Source organism: Pleurodeles waltl, chromosome 9 (assembly GCF_031143425.1).
Source record: "Pleurodeles waltl isolate 20211129_DDA chromosome 9, aPleWal1.hap1.20221129, whole genome shotgun sequence".
Classification (NCBI taxonomy): domain Eukaryota; kingdom Metazoa; phylum Chordata; class Amphibia; order Caudata; family Salamandridae; genus Pleurodeles; species Pleurodeles waltl.
Genome location: NC_090448.1, coordinates 969,472,275 through 969,487,047, shown reverse-complemented (window position 1 = coordinate 969,487,047; position 14,773 = coordinate 969,472,275). Strand labels below are relative to the sequence as shown.

General features: G+C 41.6%; 1 protein-coding gene across 28 annotated transcripts in view; it reads left to right on the top strand.

Moving 5' to 3' along the window:
- NRXN3 (neurexin 3) overlaps window positions 1–14,773 on the top strand; it is a 1,990,994-nt gene that overhangs the window by 588,703 nt on the left and 1,387,518 nt on the right. For all 28 annotated transcript variants that reach the window (XR_011198826.1, XR_011198824.1, XR_011198825.1 and 25 more), the window contains exon 6: window positions 5,280–5,441. Coding sequence is in view for 22 of the 28 variants with exons in the window: in XM_069208383.1 (XP_069064484.1) it covers window positions 5,280–5,441 (162 nt within the window). In the remaining 6 variants the exon portion in view is untranslated. The remainder of the gene's footprint in view (window positions 1–5,279; window positions 5,442–14,773) is intronic.

The window sequence follows — 14,773 nt, the reverse complement described above, 5'->3', positions numbered from 1 at the left end:
ACCCCTACCCCAGTAACACACACACAGCGCACACACACAGCGCAATCTGCTCTCACCCCTACCCCAGTAACACACACACAGCACACACACACAGCGCAATCTGCTCTCACCCCTACCCCAGTAACACACACAGCGCCATCTGCTCTCACCCCTACCCCAGTAACACACACAGCGCACACACACAGCGCAATCTACTCTCACCCCTACCCCAGTAACACACACACTACATTAAAAACAAATAAATAAATAACCAAAGAGCCTTACCTGACTCAAAGCACAGTAAAGATGCCACAAATGTAGAACGGCAGGCAGGCAGGCGGGCAGCAGACGTGGAGCCGGTGACAGGAAGCAGATGACAAAGCCCCGTAAAAGTTAGCTGCAAGCGCTGACTTTTATGGGGCTTTGGCTTCCAGGATCCACGGAAACGTTATAAATAATGGCCGCCGTAGTAAACATAGAGGAGGGCCGCAGGAGCATGCGCAAAGAAGCCACTGTTGCGCATGCTCCCGCGGCTCTCTTCTATGTTTACATACTGCGGCCATTATCATAGGCCGTTTGTTGTACGTCTCCGTGGGCCGCCAAGGTCGGTCCGTGGGGCTGCTGGCGGCCCGCGGGCCGTACTTTGAGTAACGTCGGTCTAGTGGAAGACTTTAAGGTAAAAACCAACATCATAATGGGAGTGTAAAACAAAATAAATAGTTGTGTTCGAAAAATATTAAATGAAGTAACATAGTTCAGTACGTATTAAAATACATTTTAAACAAATGAAACATTTTGACAGTCTCGTGATACCTCATGTATTGCACATGTAAGTACACAATAAAGTGTTTGTTTTTCCTTGGACGATAGGTTCGGTACTGCATTCCAGGTAGTATGACACTATGTGTATGTCAATAAAGATATTAGAAGTTAATGAAAAAAAATGGGTTGGGGAGTAGTTACATGCCCTAATGATAATAACTTTTTATTGATAATCTGACACAACTTTGTAACATTTCCGTATTTATTAGAAAGGGTTGTAATATTTTTTATTGCAATATCTTATGATATGCAATCACTAATTTGGGACCCCAATTTCGACTTTCCAATATTTCGGATCCATTAACATTAATTTGGAATTGCAGTAATTTTAGATTCCCCCCAAAAAGTTATGTGTTGAGTTGATGAAGTGAGCTAAAACCTAACTTTAAAAAAAACAAATAAACCCTGAAATTCACAAGTTATGGTTTATTGAGATTAGTATAATTTGTGCCCCCACCATGCACTGCTTATAACCTCACATATTACATCACTCATGTCCTGGTAAACTGCATCATTGATGACATCACGTATGGTATCCCCGTTAACACCCTAGTTATATACAGCATAGAGTTACTCTGTGAATACATGTAGGTGCATAGCATGGAAATTATAGCATGAAAATAGCACAATCCTTGGTGGCAAGAGTGGTTTTACAAGTTGAAAATTATGTGGTGCAACATTTACAAATCACTAAAGTTTGGTGCACAAGGTATAGCAAACAAGGTATAGTCAGAGTGAACCTGAGGTGGGCTGCAGAGGTATGTTTAAAATTAGATTGTAGCTTAAAGCCAATGCCTATTTTATAAAAATCAGTGAGTAAAGCCAAAAATTCTGTTACCAATATATTATCCACCAGTAGGTATCTGGGCATGCAACAAAGAAGTTTCTTTAGTGTGGGTGCTTATTTCCAGAACTTCGCTGAAGAGTTTGAGCCTTTGCAGAATGAGGTGATTTATCTCAACTGGTGTTTTAAGCATAGCCCAAAGGGGGTAGTCCAATGTGCTTATCTCAGGAATGAGTGTACTGTATTTTACCAAACTATGGAAGGCTATTCAAAGGGCCTGGCAAAAGGTGTCATTTCAGTGGCAAATGCAAACCTGTCAACCGCCTGACTTATACTGATGGCCATGTGAAGCTTTTAGGAAGGTAATTCTATTAAAGTGAATAGAGTACAAACTTTTTTGAGGATGTTCAAGGTTTAAAAAAGGGGGTGACTTCATCAAAATCTATAGAGGCATTTTGTTCGTTAAGTAGGTGGATGCTAGTGAAAAGAGAGTGATACCCACCAAATGTGGGTGGCTTGATAGATACGCTGTGTCCGGAGTCTGGTAAAAGGTTATGTCTGGTACCAAGTGATTGGTAATGGAAGACGGGCCGCAGGTGTACCATGTTGAATTACTTCAAGTCCACAAACCCTATAGGACACCCCCACAGTGATTGGATGATATCATCACTGATGACATGTTAAATGACTTTAATAATGTCATTTAACATGTCATCAGTGATGTAAAATGTGAAGTTAGAAGCATGGCGGGGCACAGGGAATAGTTTTCTCAGCAAATTACAGCAAATTTCAGTGCTTCTTTGGTATTTAAGCATTAGTTTTTTTTTTTTTATCTCAAGTCCGCACTAAGCTACAATGTCACAGTAACCTTTGTTTTTCTCAACACATTTCTTTTTTTGTAAATCTAAGCTGAGATCTTATTACCATACCTAACTGTGACATCACTTTAACCCTTGTATTTTTCAGTGAATTTCTGTTTTTTTAATTATATTCAGCAAATAAAATAACACAAGAAACATCTCTTTTACCTTAACGGTAACATGCAAGAAAACAAAATCAAAGTCAAAATTTGGATGTAGCGAAGACTGGCATAGTAGAAAATACATAGGCAATGTGCAAACAGACATTTAATTTGTGGTAGGAGAAAATCCTGAATAAATATAAAGTAAGTTCATGCAGCATTTTTATTTTTGACAATAAATTGTGTTAATATAATATAAAACAGAAATAACAATGCTAAACAATGCTCACAGTGCTTGCAAAACAAACTGCTCGGATAGGACTACCAGCTTGGTTATATGCTGGTAAAGATAGAAGAGACAAGAAAATCAGTACTAGAAGCACCAACAACATGACATACCACAGTTGTAGGGGGAGAGTGATGCAGAAAGATCACATAGGTGAAATGACACAGCAAACATTGAACAGCCCACTTGAAATCCAATTGAAACTCATGGGAACCTTGCAGTAGTGGCAGGCTTAATGTAATCAAAGTGGCACTATAATAGAGTCAGATTTACACATTCTGGCTTCTGAGTAATATCTGAACAAGAAGGCCGTTCTATCTACCTGCTTGTCCAGCCTGCATATAATAACCAGTCCCTTCCTTGACTGGCAGCAGCGTGTTTATGTAGATACATGTTGCCAGCCTCTTTGCATAATCCTACACTTGGATGTGTAGAAGCTGATGTAGGACTTAGGCCCTCATTCCAACCCTGGCGGTCTATGACCGCCAGGGTGGAGGGCAACGGAAGCACCGCCAACAGGCTGGCGGTGCTTCCGGGGCCATTCTGACCGCAGCGGTAAAGCCGCGGTCAGAAAAGGGGAACCAGCGGTTTCCCGCCGGTTTTCCCCTGGCCCAGGGAATCCTCCATGGCGGCGCGACCCCCTTCCCGCAAACCTGTTTCTGGCAGTTTACACCGCCAGAACCAGGATGGCGGGAACGGGTGTCGTGGGGCCCCTGGGGGCCCCTGCACTGCCCATGCCACTGGCATGGGCAGTGCAGGGGCCCCCTAACAGGGCCCCATGAAGATTTTCACTGTCTGCTTTGCAGACAGTGAAAATCGCGACAGGTGCTACTGCACCCGTCGCACCCCTGCAACACCGCCGGCTCCATTCGGAGCCGGCTTCTATGTTGCAGGGGCTTTCCCGCTGGGCCGGCAGGCGGCCTTTTGGCGGTCGCCCGCCGGCCCAGCGGGAAAGCCAGAATGGCATCCGCGGTCTCCTGACCGCAGAGCGGCCATTTGGCGGTGACCGCATGTCAGAATGACCGCTTTAGACCCTTATTTATAGTTTGGAAGAGCTGGACATCCGCTTAAAGTGGCGGATGTCTTGTCCCCCATATTTAGAGTGCCATTGACAGCCGGGACAGCCTCCACTTTTTGGCTGATGTCCTGCATCCAATGAACTATAAATAGGGCTATTGGTACCAGCAAAGGACCAAAAATGAATTAGATGAAGACTATAGTTCTGTGGTAGTTGCATCCATTCCTGAGGATGTTACTTGTCTACAAAGGACTGTGCTATTCCAGTTTTGAGGTACCCTGGAACAAATTTAAAAATGGAATGATTACTAGATCAAATGAGCACACCTGGTCCTCAAACAATCAAATCAAAGATGGTGACGACGTCTCAAAATGAGCAATCCGAGGTCTCCCTTCCTATCTCATTTCTTCACCTCTAACTTACTAACAGTTTTTATCATCACACTTCATTCTGCTCCTCCAGCACCCTCAACGCACCATGGTTTTTGGTTTATTAATTATTATTTTAGTTGATTCTTCAATTTAGTGTAATTCTATTTTTCTGTACACTGGTGTTTAATTGGGTGAAGGGATTCAGTTATTAATTATTTTTGCTGCATGCCAGTGTGAAATTGAAATCCTCCCTCTCTCCAATGGCTTTTTTTGGCATGGGTGTGTCAAACTGCTGATCTGCAATTTTTTTTTCAAGATGATTTCCCAAAAATGTTACTTTGCTCGCCGTTTTTTTTTTGGTATTTTCGAGTGTTTGGCTAAATGTGTTTACCTAGGTTTCCTTTCTGACTCCTCAGATTTAACTGTGCACAGAAATGGTAACCCCGACCTCTACCCTTTGAATTTGTGGAGAGGCAGTTGTGTACTCCCAATTTTCAGAGCATGTTCGAACAGTCGTGACCTTTGCTTCCTTGGTAAAGGGCCCTTGAAGAATGCATGCTCATTGATGTGTCTCTTAAAATAATAAAAGAAATGAAGATATAGTAATCTTCTAAAAAGCCAGTGCGGAAAACTTCGTCGTTGTACATAGGCTGTTCACAGAGCTCACCAGTAAGTAAAATACTCAATACCCTAAGCTGAATTCATCTTCCAAAGGGCAATGCCTTTTTTTTTCATCTGAGCAGCAAGATGGGACAACATGCTGGTGAAAACTCGGGAGATTCATCATGGCGGCAGTAGTTCAAAGGTCACTGAAGATGGTGGCATCAGGAGGCCTAGGAAAAAAATAAGTGGGCAAAAAAATGGGACTGTGACTCCCAGCTAAATAATATTACCATATATTTAAATACAAACCTAAATACTCACATATTTACAACATTTTTTAAAAGAAAAACAAAACACTGAGTGAACTAGAGCTCAGGGAGAGGTGTCTCCAAGTCATACCTGTTTAAAGTTCAAGGTTGGGAATGTTGTCCTGTTCCTTTTGTTTCCCTCTTCAGGTGACCATCTCGGTAGACGGAATCCTCACTACCACCGGCTACACACAAGAAGACTACACCATGCTGGGCTCCGATGATTTCTTCTATGTCGGGGGGAGCCCAAGCACAGCCGATCTGCCAGGCTCCCCCGTCAGCAACAACTTCATGGGCTGCCTTCGAGAGGTAGGCATCACTTCACCCAGTAGCACACCCTTCTGTTTTCCATTCTTTCCAGTTCCATTGATTACTTCCCCTTGTCCCACCTTACAGAGTTATTAGAAGGGCAAGTGGGTAGTCTTCGGCTTGCCTGCAGTATACGCTGCTATTTGTTTGTAAAACACACGTCAGTGGCATCACTATGTTCTTTCAAAGGTGGTAGCTGGTGCCAGAATTCTTTTTGAACTTCAGATTTTCAGCTGCACTCCACTTGTGGAAGAATAGTTTTTTTACGAAAACCCTCAACTCTGTATTCCACTCCTCTTTCGACTAATTATTGGTAACCCTTTGTAGTAATGAGATGTATTGTAACTGTGCTGATTCCCATTCAATATTGCTTGCACTCACAGAGTGTTTTTATATTGGTTGACCCTGATGGTCTGTCCTCTTAGGCTTTATTTTAAGCAGTGCAGGAAATGACGGGGATCCGGCTGAATTCTGGATCTGGCAACAACTATTGAGCTGGATCTGGGATGAGGCTTACCACAGTCAGTTATGCTGAATTTGTCCCGGTGTAAATTGCCAACACTGGGCCACATTCAGCAGTGCGCACATATTGCCTGATTGCCGTCCTGCAGTCAGTGAGGGGATTTCCTATTTCCTCTTCCAGCTGGGCCCAAAACAAAGGCCTGATTTGAAGGACCATCAACCCTTTTTTTGTTTGAGTATCATCTTTGCTGTGAGGTATCTGGAGTCTAACACCTAGATAACAGGGCAATGGAGGGAAAGAAAAGAACAAAGCTTGTTTTCACTTCACAAGTACTTAAGAGAAATTATGATTCAGAGCCAATTTTTGACTTTGTTTTATCCCTCCATCTAACAGATATGTATGCACTGTAAGAATGTTAAATGTGTCTGTGTGAGTAATTATTCAAAACATGATTTAAATTCCACTTACTAATGTATTTTTTCAAACTTTTATAGCACTATTTATCCTAATGTGGGATGTTATATCACATACGCTCTTTATACAGAGACAATCATACAAGTGTGTTAATCATTGTACAGGAAATGTTACATAAGAAACTGAGAGTTACATGACGTAGGAGTCCCATGTCGTCCATGTGGGTAGGCATTATTGGCCTGATTACAACCTTGGTGGAACGGATACTTCGTCACAAACGTGACGGATATCCCGCCCGCTGTTTTACAAATTCCATAGGATATAATGGTACTTGTAATACGGCGGGTGGAATATCCATCATGTTATTGACAGAGTATTCCATTCCGCCAAGGTCATAATCAGGTCCTATGTTTTAAGAGAGCGTGGTCGGGGGAAGCACAAAGCAAGAATCTAAAAGATAAAATGGCAGGTGGGGCTGTCTGTATTAATAAGATGTTATTACTACATAGAGTAATCCTTTTTAACAACCTTAGAACATCAACAGATTGATTTAAAAAAGGTTCTAAATCCATGCTTTGCAGTTTGCATGCATCTCTTTGATTCCCATGTATAGGTCCACGTGCTGTATTAGAAGGACTGCCGATAATGAACTGCAAATAGGACAAGGATCTCTGTGTCCAAAGCAGTAACCCACTCTCCCATCTCATAAAATACATATCTGTATCTGCATGCCACACAGCATACTTTGCAGCAGGCACATTAACCTTCTCTGCTACTTTGGGTCAAAACTGTGATTAGACAAAAACACAGATATAACAAGCAATTGCATTAACCACCACGGTTAGCTCACCGTTGCTATCATCCCCTGGAACTTGATGGACACAACAAAGTCTCTGCACATGCCTTACCTCTGTAAGATATTTTTTAAATGCAGTTTCTTTGTGACCACTGAAGTCAGTCGAAGCAGATTTGCACTCTCATGCGTTCTTGCTAATCTCTTTTTGGCAGAGTTTTCTTTTAAAATAAATGTATACGTTGACTGTCAACTACACTTTTCATGACTCTGCCCCTCGTGACTCTGCCCTTTTCTGCTGCCACACCTTGGCTCCCAATTATGTGGTCCCTGAGTAAACTTTTCCATTTGCAGCAGTTGTTTTAGATGCTCAGCAGCAGGTTGGTCAGATATGATGCAGCCTGCACTCGCTTCATCTAAACACAAGCATGCCTCCTACAAATTCGAGCTTGGGTTAGACTATTAAGAGCCCATGCCCAAGTCAGTGCACTTAGTCCTGAGCGGAAAGGCGATGACGAAAACCATATACCCTCTGGTGCTTAACGTCTGAAGCCTTGTGATTTGTGACACTGCAGAAAAGGTGCCATCAGTTTGCATTTAGCTAGTACTGCAGTTGGGATGGGGAAATAGGTAATTAGTACTTGGGGTGTAGCTGTGAGGAAGGTGCCTGGAATTAAACATCTTTCTGAAGGTTTCATAGGGACGCGAATCATAGCTACAGGCACGTGAGGCAGGTATGTTTAGGATTGTTTGTTTAGGGAGCTTACTCAGTTGACTGAGGTCGCACAGACACTGTCAGGTGAAAATTGAACTTGGAGTGGACGCTGTTTTCCCCCTGATTCTCTCCATGCATCACCTTGCGAAATGTGTCATGGATGTCATTTAGGGGTCGCCAGAGGTCGCAACTGCGACCTCTAACTTGACCTTTGCGACCCCTGGCACTGCCTTTGCAACCCCTGGCTTCAGAGGTGGCAAAATGAGAGCCTGCAACACAGTGGCCGCTCTCCCTTGTGGACATCAGTTGGGGCTCCACTCTTTGTTTCCTGTCAAGTTTTTATGACACTAATAGCGAATAATAGTGAATAAGAAATTATTCACTATTAGTGTAATGAAAGTGGAGTACAATTAGTCTGACTGTTCTCTTCCATGGCAGATGAGGTAAGTTAAAAATGCTTTTAAATGTATGTTGTGTGCGTGCCTGTGGGTGAGAGTGTGTTTATGAGAGAGAGTGTAAAGTATGAATTTGTGTGTATGTGTAAATATGTATGTGTGTGTGAAAGTGGAGGTCAAAGGGCGTGTGTTGTCACTTACGCTACCCCTGGCATTTTGGCGAATTGACGTTCCTGAAATGCATGTGGAAAATAGTTCAGAAAAGGAACTCGGTAAATTCAAATATTTTCCCAATTCCACTTCCAAACCAAAAAATCTTGATGGGGAGGTAAATGGGGAAAAGCAATATTTCTAGCGGGCAGTTTCTCCGCTCAACTTTACCAGCTCACTCAGAATGAGGGTAATAGTATTTCTGAAAAGGGATAGTCCATTTTATTTTCAAATGTTTTCATGACTAGAACTTTGCAAATGCTATATTACTGTATACTATTAGATGTATATTTGCATATGTTTAGGCATGAATAATTATGGAGTTTTTTTGCGAAAAAGTGTGAATTTGATAATGAAAATATTGCAGCCTGCAACTATATTTGCTCGCTGGCCTTGTGAGTTAAAAGTAAGCAGCTGGAGAACTTCCATGGTGCTAGATACGAATAAATAAATCCTATATCACATACCAAATTGCTTTAATGCTACATAATCACTACCTCTAGAGCTATAATACCACATCGGCCATGTGCATTGTCCCTGAGCTATTTCTGAGGTTGAGGAAGCAGCTTCAGGAGCAGTTTCTGAGGTTGTGGAAAGTCATTGCATGTAAGCGAGACTGAAGTATTTCAGAGCGGAGCTAGTCTTCTCAAGGTACGAAAGTACCGAAAGAGTTTAGGAAGTTTTAGTGATGTTAAGCATTCATGACTCAAGAAGTTATGGACTCTTGGAAGTGGGTCCTTGGTGTCCCCTTGTATCCTACTTCCACTGGCACCCGCAGCTTTGGTTGAAAAGTGTTGAGCAAAAGGCCTGGTGTGCTTTTGTTCTGACTCTAATGAAGTTCAAAAAACCCCAAAAATCCAATATGACATCTAGACATGTCTTGCAAGAGTCCACACAGTAGAGGGACTCCAGTGAGCCTCATTTCTCTCATAGGGAGAGCATGGGTTTCATTTGAAACTTTCAGTAGCCTGGCCACCAAATTTAAAGCTGGCCTTCCAATGAGGTTGGCATTTTAATTCCATAATATCACTGCCTGCATGGCAGAAGCTGCTTAAGCTGAAGTGGGGAAAAAGTCTACAATTCAATGGCAGCACTACAAAAATCTCCTGAAATCTGAGTCGTGGGGTTGTACGAACAAAGTGAGAGTACAAATCCTGGTGTAACTGAACAAATGTTCCCACTAGCATAGTCACTGGGATTTCCACCAGAATGAGCTCTTCTTTCTCTTGCATTTAAATGAGGAACGAAACACAGAAGTGGGCGGGACATTGCTAAATAACATTGGGTGACTCATTACTGCCTAATTGATGCTCTAAGGCTTAAATTCACTGACTGAGACAGAGAAGCAAATTTGATGATCGAGTCCATATGCCTCAGGTAAATTGAATGCAGTTTCTTTAATGATTTCTCGTGTTTTCAAAGAGCTCATACAGATGCAAAAGTGCTGAGAATAGACTTATCTCAGGATCAAGACCTGCAGTGATCAAAAGTGAGATTTTAAATCTGCTTACTGCATTTGAAGATATGTCCACATGTAGTTTATGCTAGAAGCTGTAGTACATTACAGCAGGTAACTGCTCCATATGAACGCCAAAGAGCCACTGTAACATACACATCACTAGCCATCTGCCTAAGCGGTGATGTCCAGAGGTAATGCCCTGTCTCCTTTATGCTGAAAGGTGTGCCAAAGGATAATTTATTGGAAAAATAACTCTTTGGAACGCACTTCATCAAACACCAGCATTTCTCAAAAGATTTGTAATGACAGAGAGACAGGTCATAGTAGGAAATTTTGAAGATGAGAGTAATGAAACGGAACTATTGTCTTACCAGACGACAAGTTTGTCAATATCTTTCAATCCCAACAAGAGCAGAACAAATGCAAATGGTGACGTACGTCAAAAACGTTCTTGACATATAAAGGGGGGGGGGGGGGGCTACAAAAGCTTGGATATTATGAAAGTAATGCTGGAGCCCAGACAAAAATTAAGTTCTCGCCAGATTAGTTTGGTGTGGTGATTGAGTTAAATCTGCTGTTGATTGAGTGCGTATGCCACACCAAATCTACACTAAACTTTCACCTCATTCATTCACCAATAGCGAGGACTGGTGCAACTCACAACCAGATGGTGCTTAAACTCTGTAGAAACCACAAAGAATGTATGATGAAGAGAATCTTCCGTTTCTCCATGAAATTCCAGAGCATGAACACGCTTTCTCTGATCAAGTCGATCAAGCAGTCATTCCATTTAGAATATCCACATTTTTCCACCCCCGCCGTGAAAGCTTCTTTCTAGCGTTTCCATGCTGGCACTGTCGGCTGCTCATAGAAGCATGTTAACTGCACTTCTGCTATAAATAGACATTTTTCTACTTTGGAGCCAGCAGGAGAGTCATTAATGCATTTGGCCGCTGTTAATGTCGGTGCATTTCATTCCAAGTTCACCTTTTTTCAAAATGGATGATCAGGGGCCAGCAAAGTGAAGACCTGCTGCCTTCCTTGATGTAATGGCCTTTCCTGAGCCTGAGAGACGAGTTCAGAAATGCTTATTGGCATCTCAGGTTGTCCCTTATTACATCTTCCCTCCATGGCACAGGCATTTTCCTGAAGTACTGGAAGTTTACGTATTACAAACTTCTCCATCTACCTCCCAACCCTCCGAAAGATGTCATCAACTAAGCACACTCATAGCATTTGACTTCTAAAAATCGAGTAAATTGCTCTGAAATAGTCGACCTAAACAGGATACAGAGCCCTGGGACATCATCATTACATCTCAGAAAATCACTATTTCACCCATTAGAAGCAGAATACTGTAATATCCTGCATGGAACAACATAATCCATGCAGGTCCCATGAAATCATGAATGGAAGACCACTAACAATGGTTCGATGACAGAATACTGAGGAGAAAACTATTGAGTGACAGATATATAATTAAAAAAATGTTGAGGACCTAAATATCGAGAAGGTAAGTGCAAATGGGTAAGTATAGCTTTATTATTCTGAACTCCACGTCTATGTACCTCAAATATATATATATATATATATATATATATATATATATATATATATATATATATATAGTCAAGGTACTTATATATAGAGGACAGTAAAGTAAAACTTTACTTACCCATAGAAACTTACCTTCATAATATTTTTGTCCTCGGCATTTCTGCACCATATTTGTGTCACACATTATTTCCCCCTCTGTATTTTGGTCAAACTCCGCTCACGAGACATGAAAAAAGATAGTGGTAAAGTCTAAAGTTCTTCAGTGAAAAGATCGTAATGGGGTCTTGAAGTGCTTTTTAATGTCATCTGATTGGCTAAAAGATCTATTTCACCATCTCCATAACAAGGCAAAAGGCAGCACTAGCATTTTTGAAAAAAAAAAATTGTGGCATGATCAATTCTCCCAAGCTGGCCTCCAGCACATGGAAATCTCTATCCCTTCTCCATTTGTTTTAAAATGTTTTAATTGACAGGATAGAGGACATCGGAAAAACTGTTAATACCTCCATAATGCGCTCCCTTCTTCTACTCCATTACCATGTCAGCTGCAGGAGCTTTGGAGAGTTCAACTTGCAAAAAAAGAAAGAAGTAGCTGATAATATTGCTTGACTGGAAATTAGAAAAATCTGATGTTTTCCATTGCTTACTAATCTGCTTAACGCATAGGTCTACTCTGATCCACTTGAATGTTACACTGCTGGCAAACACCCAAACTCAGTACCACCGTGCAGTCGAATTTCCAGCCCAGAATATTGAATGACTATTTAAACAACACCCTCAGAACCAATTTAAATCTTTGGACCTACTTCACATATATCAATCTAAGCTTGGAAACCTCCAAGGACAGAATTCACTGTGGAGAATATCCACAGAAAACTGCTTTCTGCAGAGATGGAGGGCCACTTAACGGTGTTAATACCACTTCACATTTTGGCTGCTTCTCAAACACTAGGCCGCCAGGTGTTGATGTATAGATTACAAAAATGGACAGAATGAAGCCTGTGTCAATTCACTCCTGATCCACAAGGTCAACTAGACAAGTTGGTTTTATCAATTTCCCCTCTTGAGTAAGGGATTTCATATTACTCTGCGTTGTCCCTCACCTTTTGTACAGTCTCTATGCTTCTACCAGCTGAGGTGACATCAAGCACAATTTGAATACAAGATAAATGCTGGCAGCATTCGATGGATGCTAAGATTTGATAGAGGGGCTGCAATCCAGTAAAAAACACAGTTTGTATCCCTCAAGCTACTCTTGCCAGTCAGAGAGTGATGCCCAGTTGGATGCAAACCCATCTTCTGGTCCATAATAGTGTTAGGACTTAACACTTGGGAGAGGTATAAGCATTATTTCTTAACCCATGTCCACTACTTTGATATAGCTATCAATGAAAACAGAGTATCACGTATATAATCTGGTAGTTACCTTGCATTGCTACCTTTCAGGAGAGGCCCAATTCAGGCTGGGGTAAGAACTTGTAGCCGACACCTATGTACTCAGACACCTAATTTTCTTTGTCAGAATAGTAATTCTTTGTTGTGTTAAACACATGCCAGTTTATGGATCTGATTGCATAGGTCATCTGCCCACTCCCAAGTTGTGCAAAGTTAGACAAGGCAAGTTACTCCTAAGTTGATGCTGACCTCACAATTTTGCACGACCCACGTTTTAAGCCTATTTTTGTGTCAAATTTAAATTTTTCAGAATTGTTAGGTTACAGATAAGTTTGTCTAGATGAGTAGTAGAGCTACAGTCTACAGACCAAAGCTATTGTAGTTTGAGACTGAAAAGATGGCCTTGGCTTCATACATGATGATAAATGACCTGCAGATAATGCCAATAAAACTGGCAAGCTTTGTTACAACACTATTCAGAGAAAGAGGATGGGGTGGAGGTCATGTTTTATCTATCAGGATAGGAAGGGACTTTGAAGCAGCAGCAGCGACGTCTGCCTGCGCAGCCACAAAATCCCTTTACTTACATTTAGAGATCATATTACATTTTAATCAAAGGACAAACCCTTATTCCGGTATAAATAATGAGTCTTTCCATGGAGCACGTTTTTTAAGCAAAATTCCTTTTAAAATGTTTAAATGAAATGTGAAACATTAAGAATGAGGAACAAAGGTACAACATATAGGGTGGGAGAGGTACTACAGAACGTATGTTCGTACTGCTGAGGGGGGTACTTATGCCTTGGAGAAGAAATATGTATGTGTATATGTGTTTTGTTTCTGCAGAAAAGTGTTATGGTACGGTTACCTGGTAACTACGGGTCTTCTTAAGGGATGTTGATGCAGCTCATCTCAACCTCTTAAGAATAGCATAAGAAACATGAGCATACATAGCGCACAGGAGTGAAGCATAGAAATAAAAAGATCAGAGCACCTCTGGGAAGCAGAGTCACAACAACCAGAGAGCTGCAAAAAAGGACTATACAGACCAGACTAGCTGCCAAGCATTGGGGAAGGAGCATCTTGAATCAAGACACTTTCCCCTCAGATGAACATTGGACAAGGGATTACCAAGGCTGGTTCCTTCTACATAGTGCATGGTACCACTGCTGGTTCTCTCCCTCCTTTGAGATTGCTGCGTATCACGATATCCATTCAGGCCACTGCAGTCGCTACCCCTGGCGCTCCCACAGGACCCACCAGGAGATTGCCTAAGCCAGATACGGTGAATATTTGGCTTGTGCTTAGAAATCTTTAATGATTTACCCCTTCTTGCTATCTTCTTGCCTTTCTACTGTCCTTGACTTATGAGGGTGTCTTGTGTTTGCACATGTCTATCAACTCAAAAGAAAATCTTGTTCTTCGCACCTAAACATTTACTGTCATTATTTCTGGTCTGCTAGTCATTATAGCATGGACTTCCTTACTCTGGAACAAAGCACTCGCAATACTTTATGTGAATCATAATGTTTGTATTCATCTTGTTAGCGTTTTGAACCTGCCCTCTGCCAATAGTTATGGGATAAATAATTGAATGCACCCTTGATTTCAGTATTAAACATGGGACGCAGAGTGAAAACTAAACTGTGATGGGCGTTCTAAATGTATTCCAGAGAGTTTATCATCTTGTCTGTTTATGGATTCTAAAGAAATGACTACAGTTTTTCTTCACTGGCTGGTAGTGGAATATTTGCAGTTGGGAGCCAAACTTTATTTTTTGAGTTTGTAAAATGACACAGGCTTCAGTTTTTATCAGCATGGTCTTTGGCTTTCTCATTTGCCTTGTCATGGTCTCAGCAAACCTAGAAATGACCCTGATTTAAGGACGTGTACTTTCAAAAGTGCTAGGATTGTTGCTGTTGGTGGGTGAC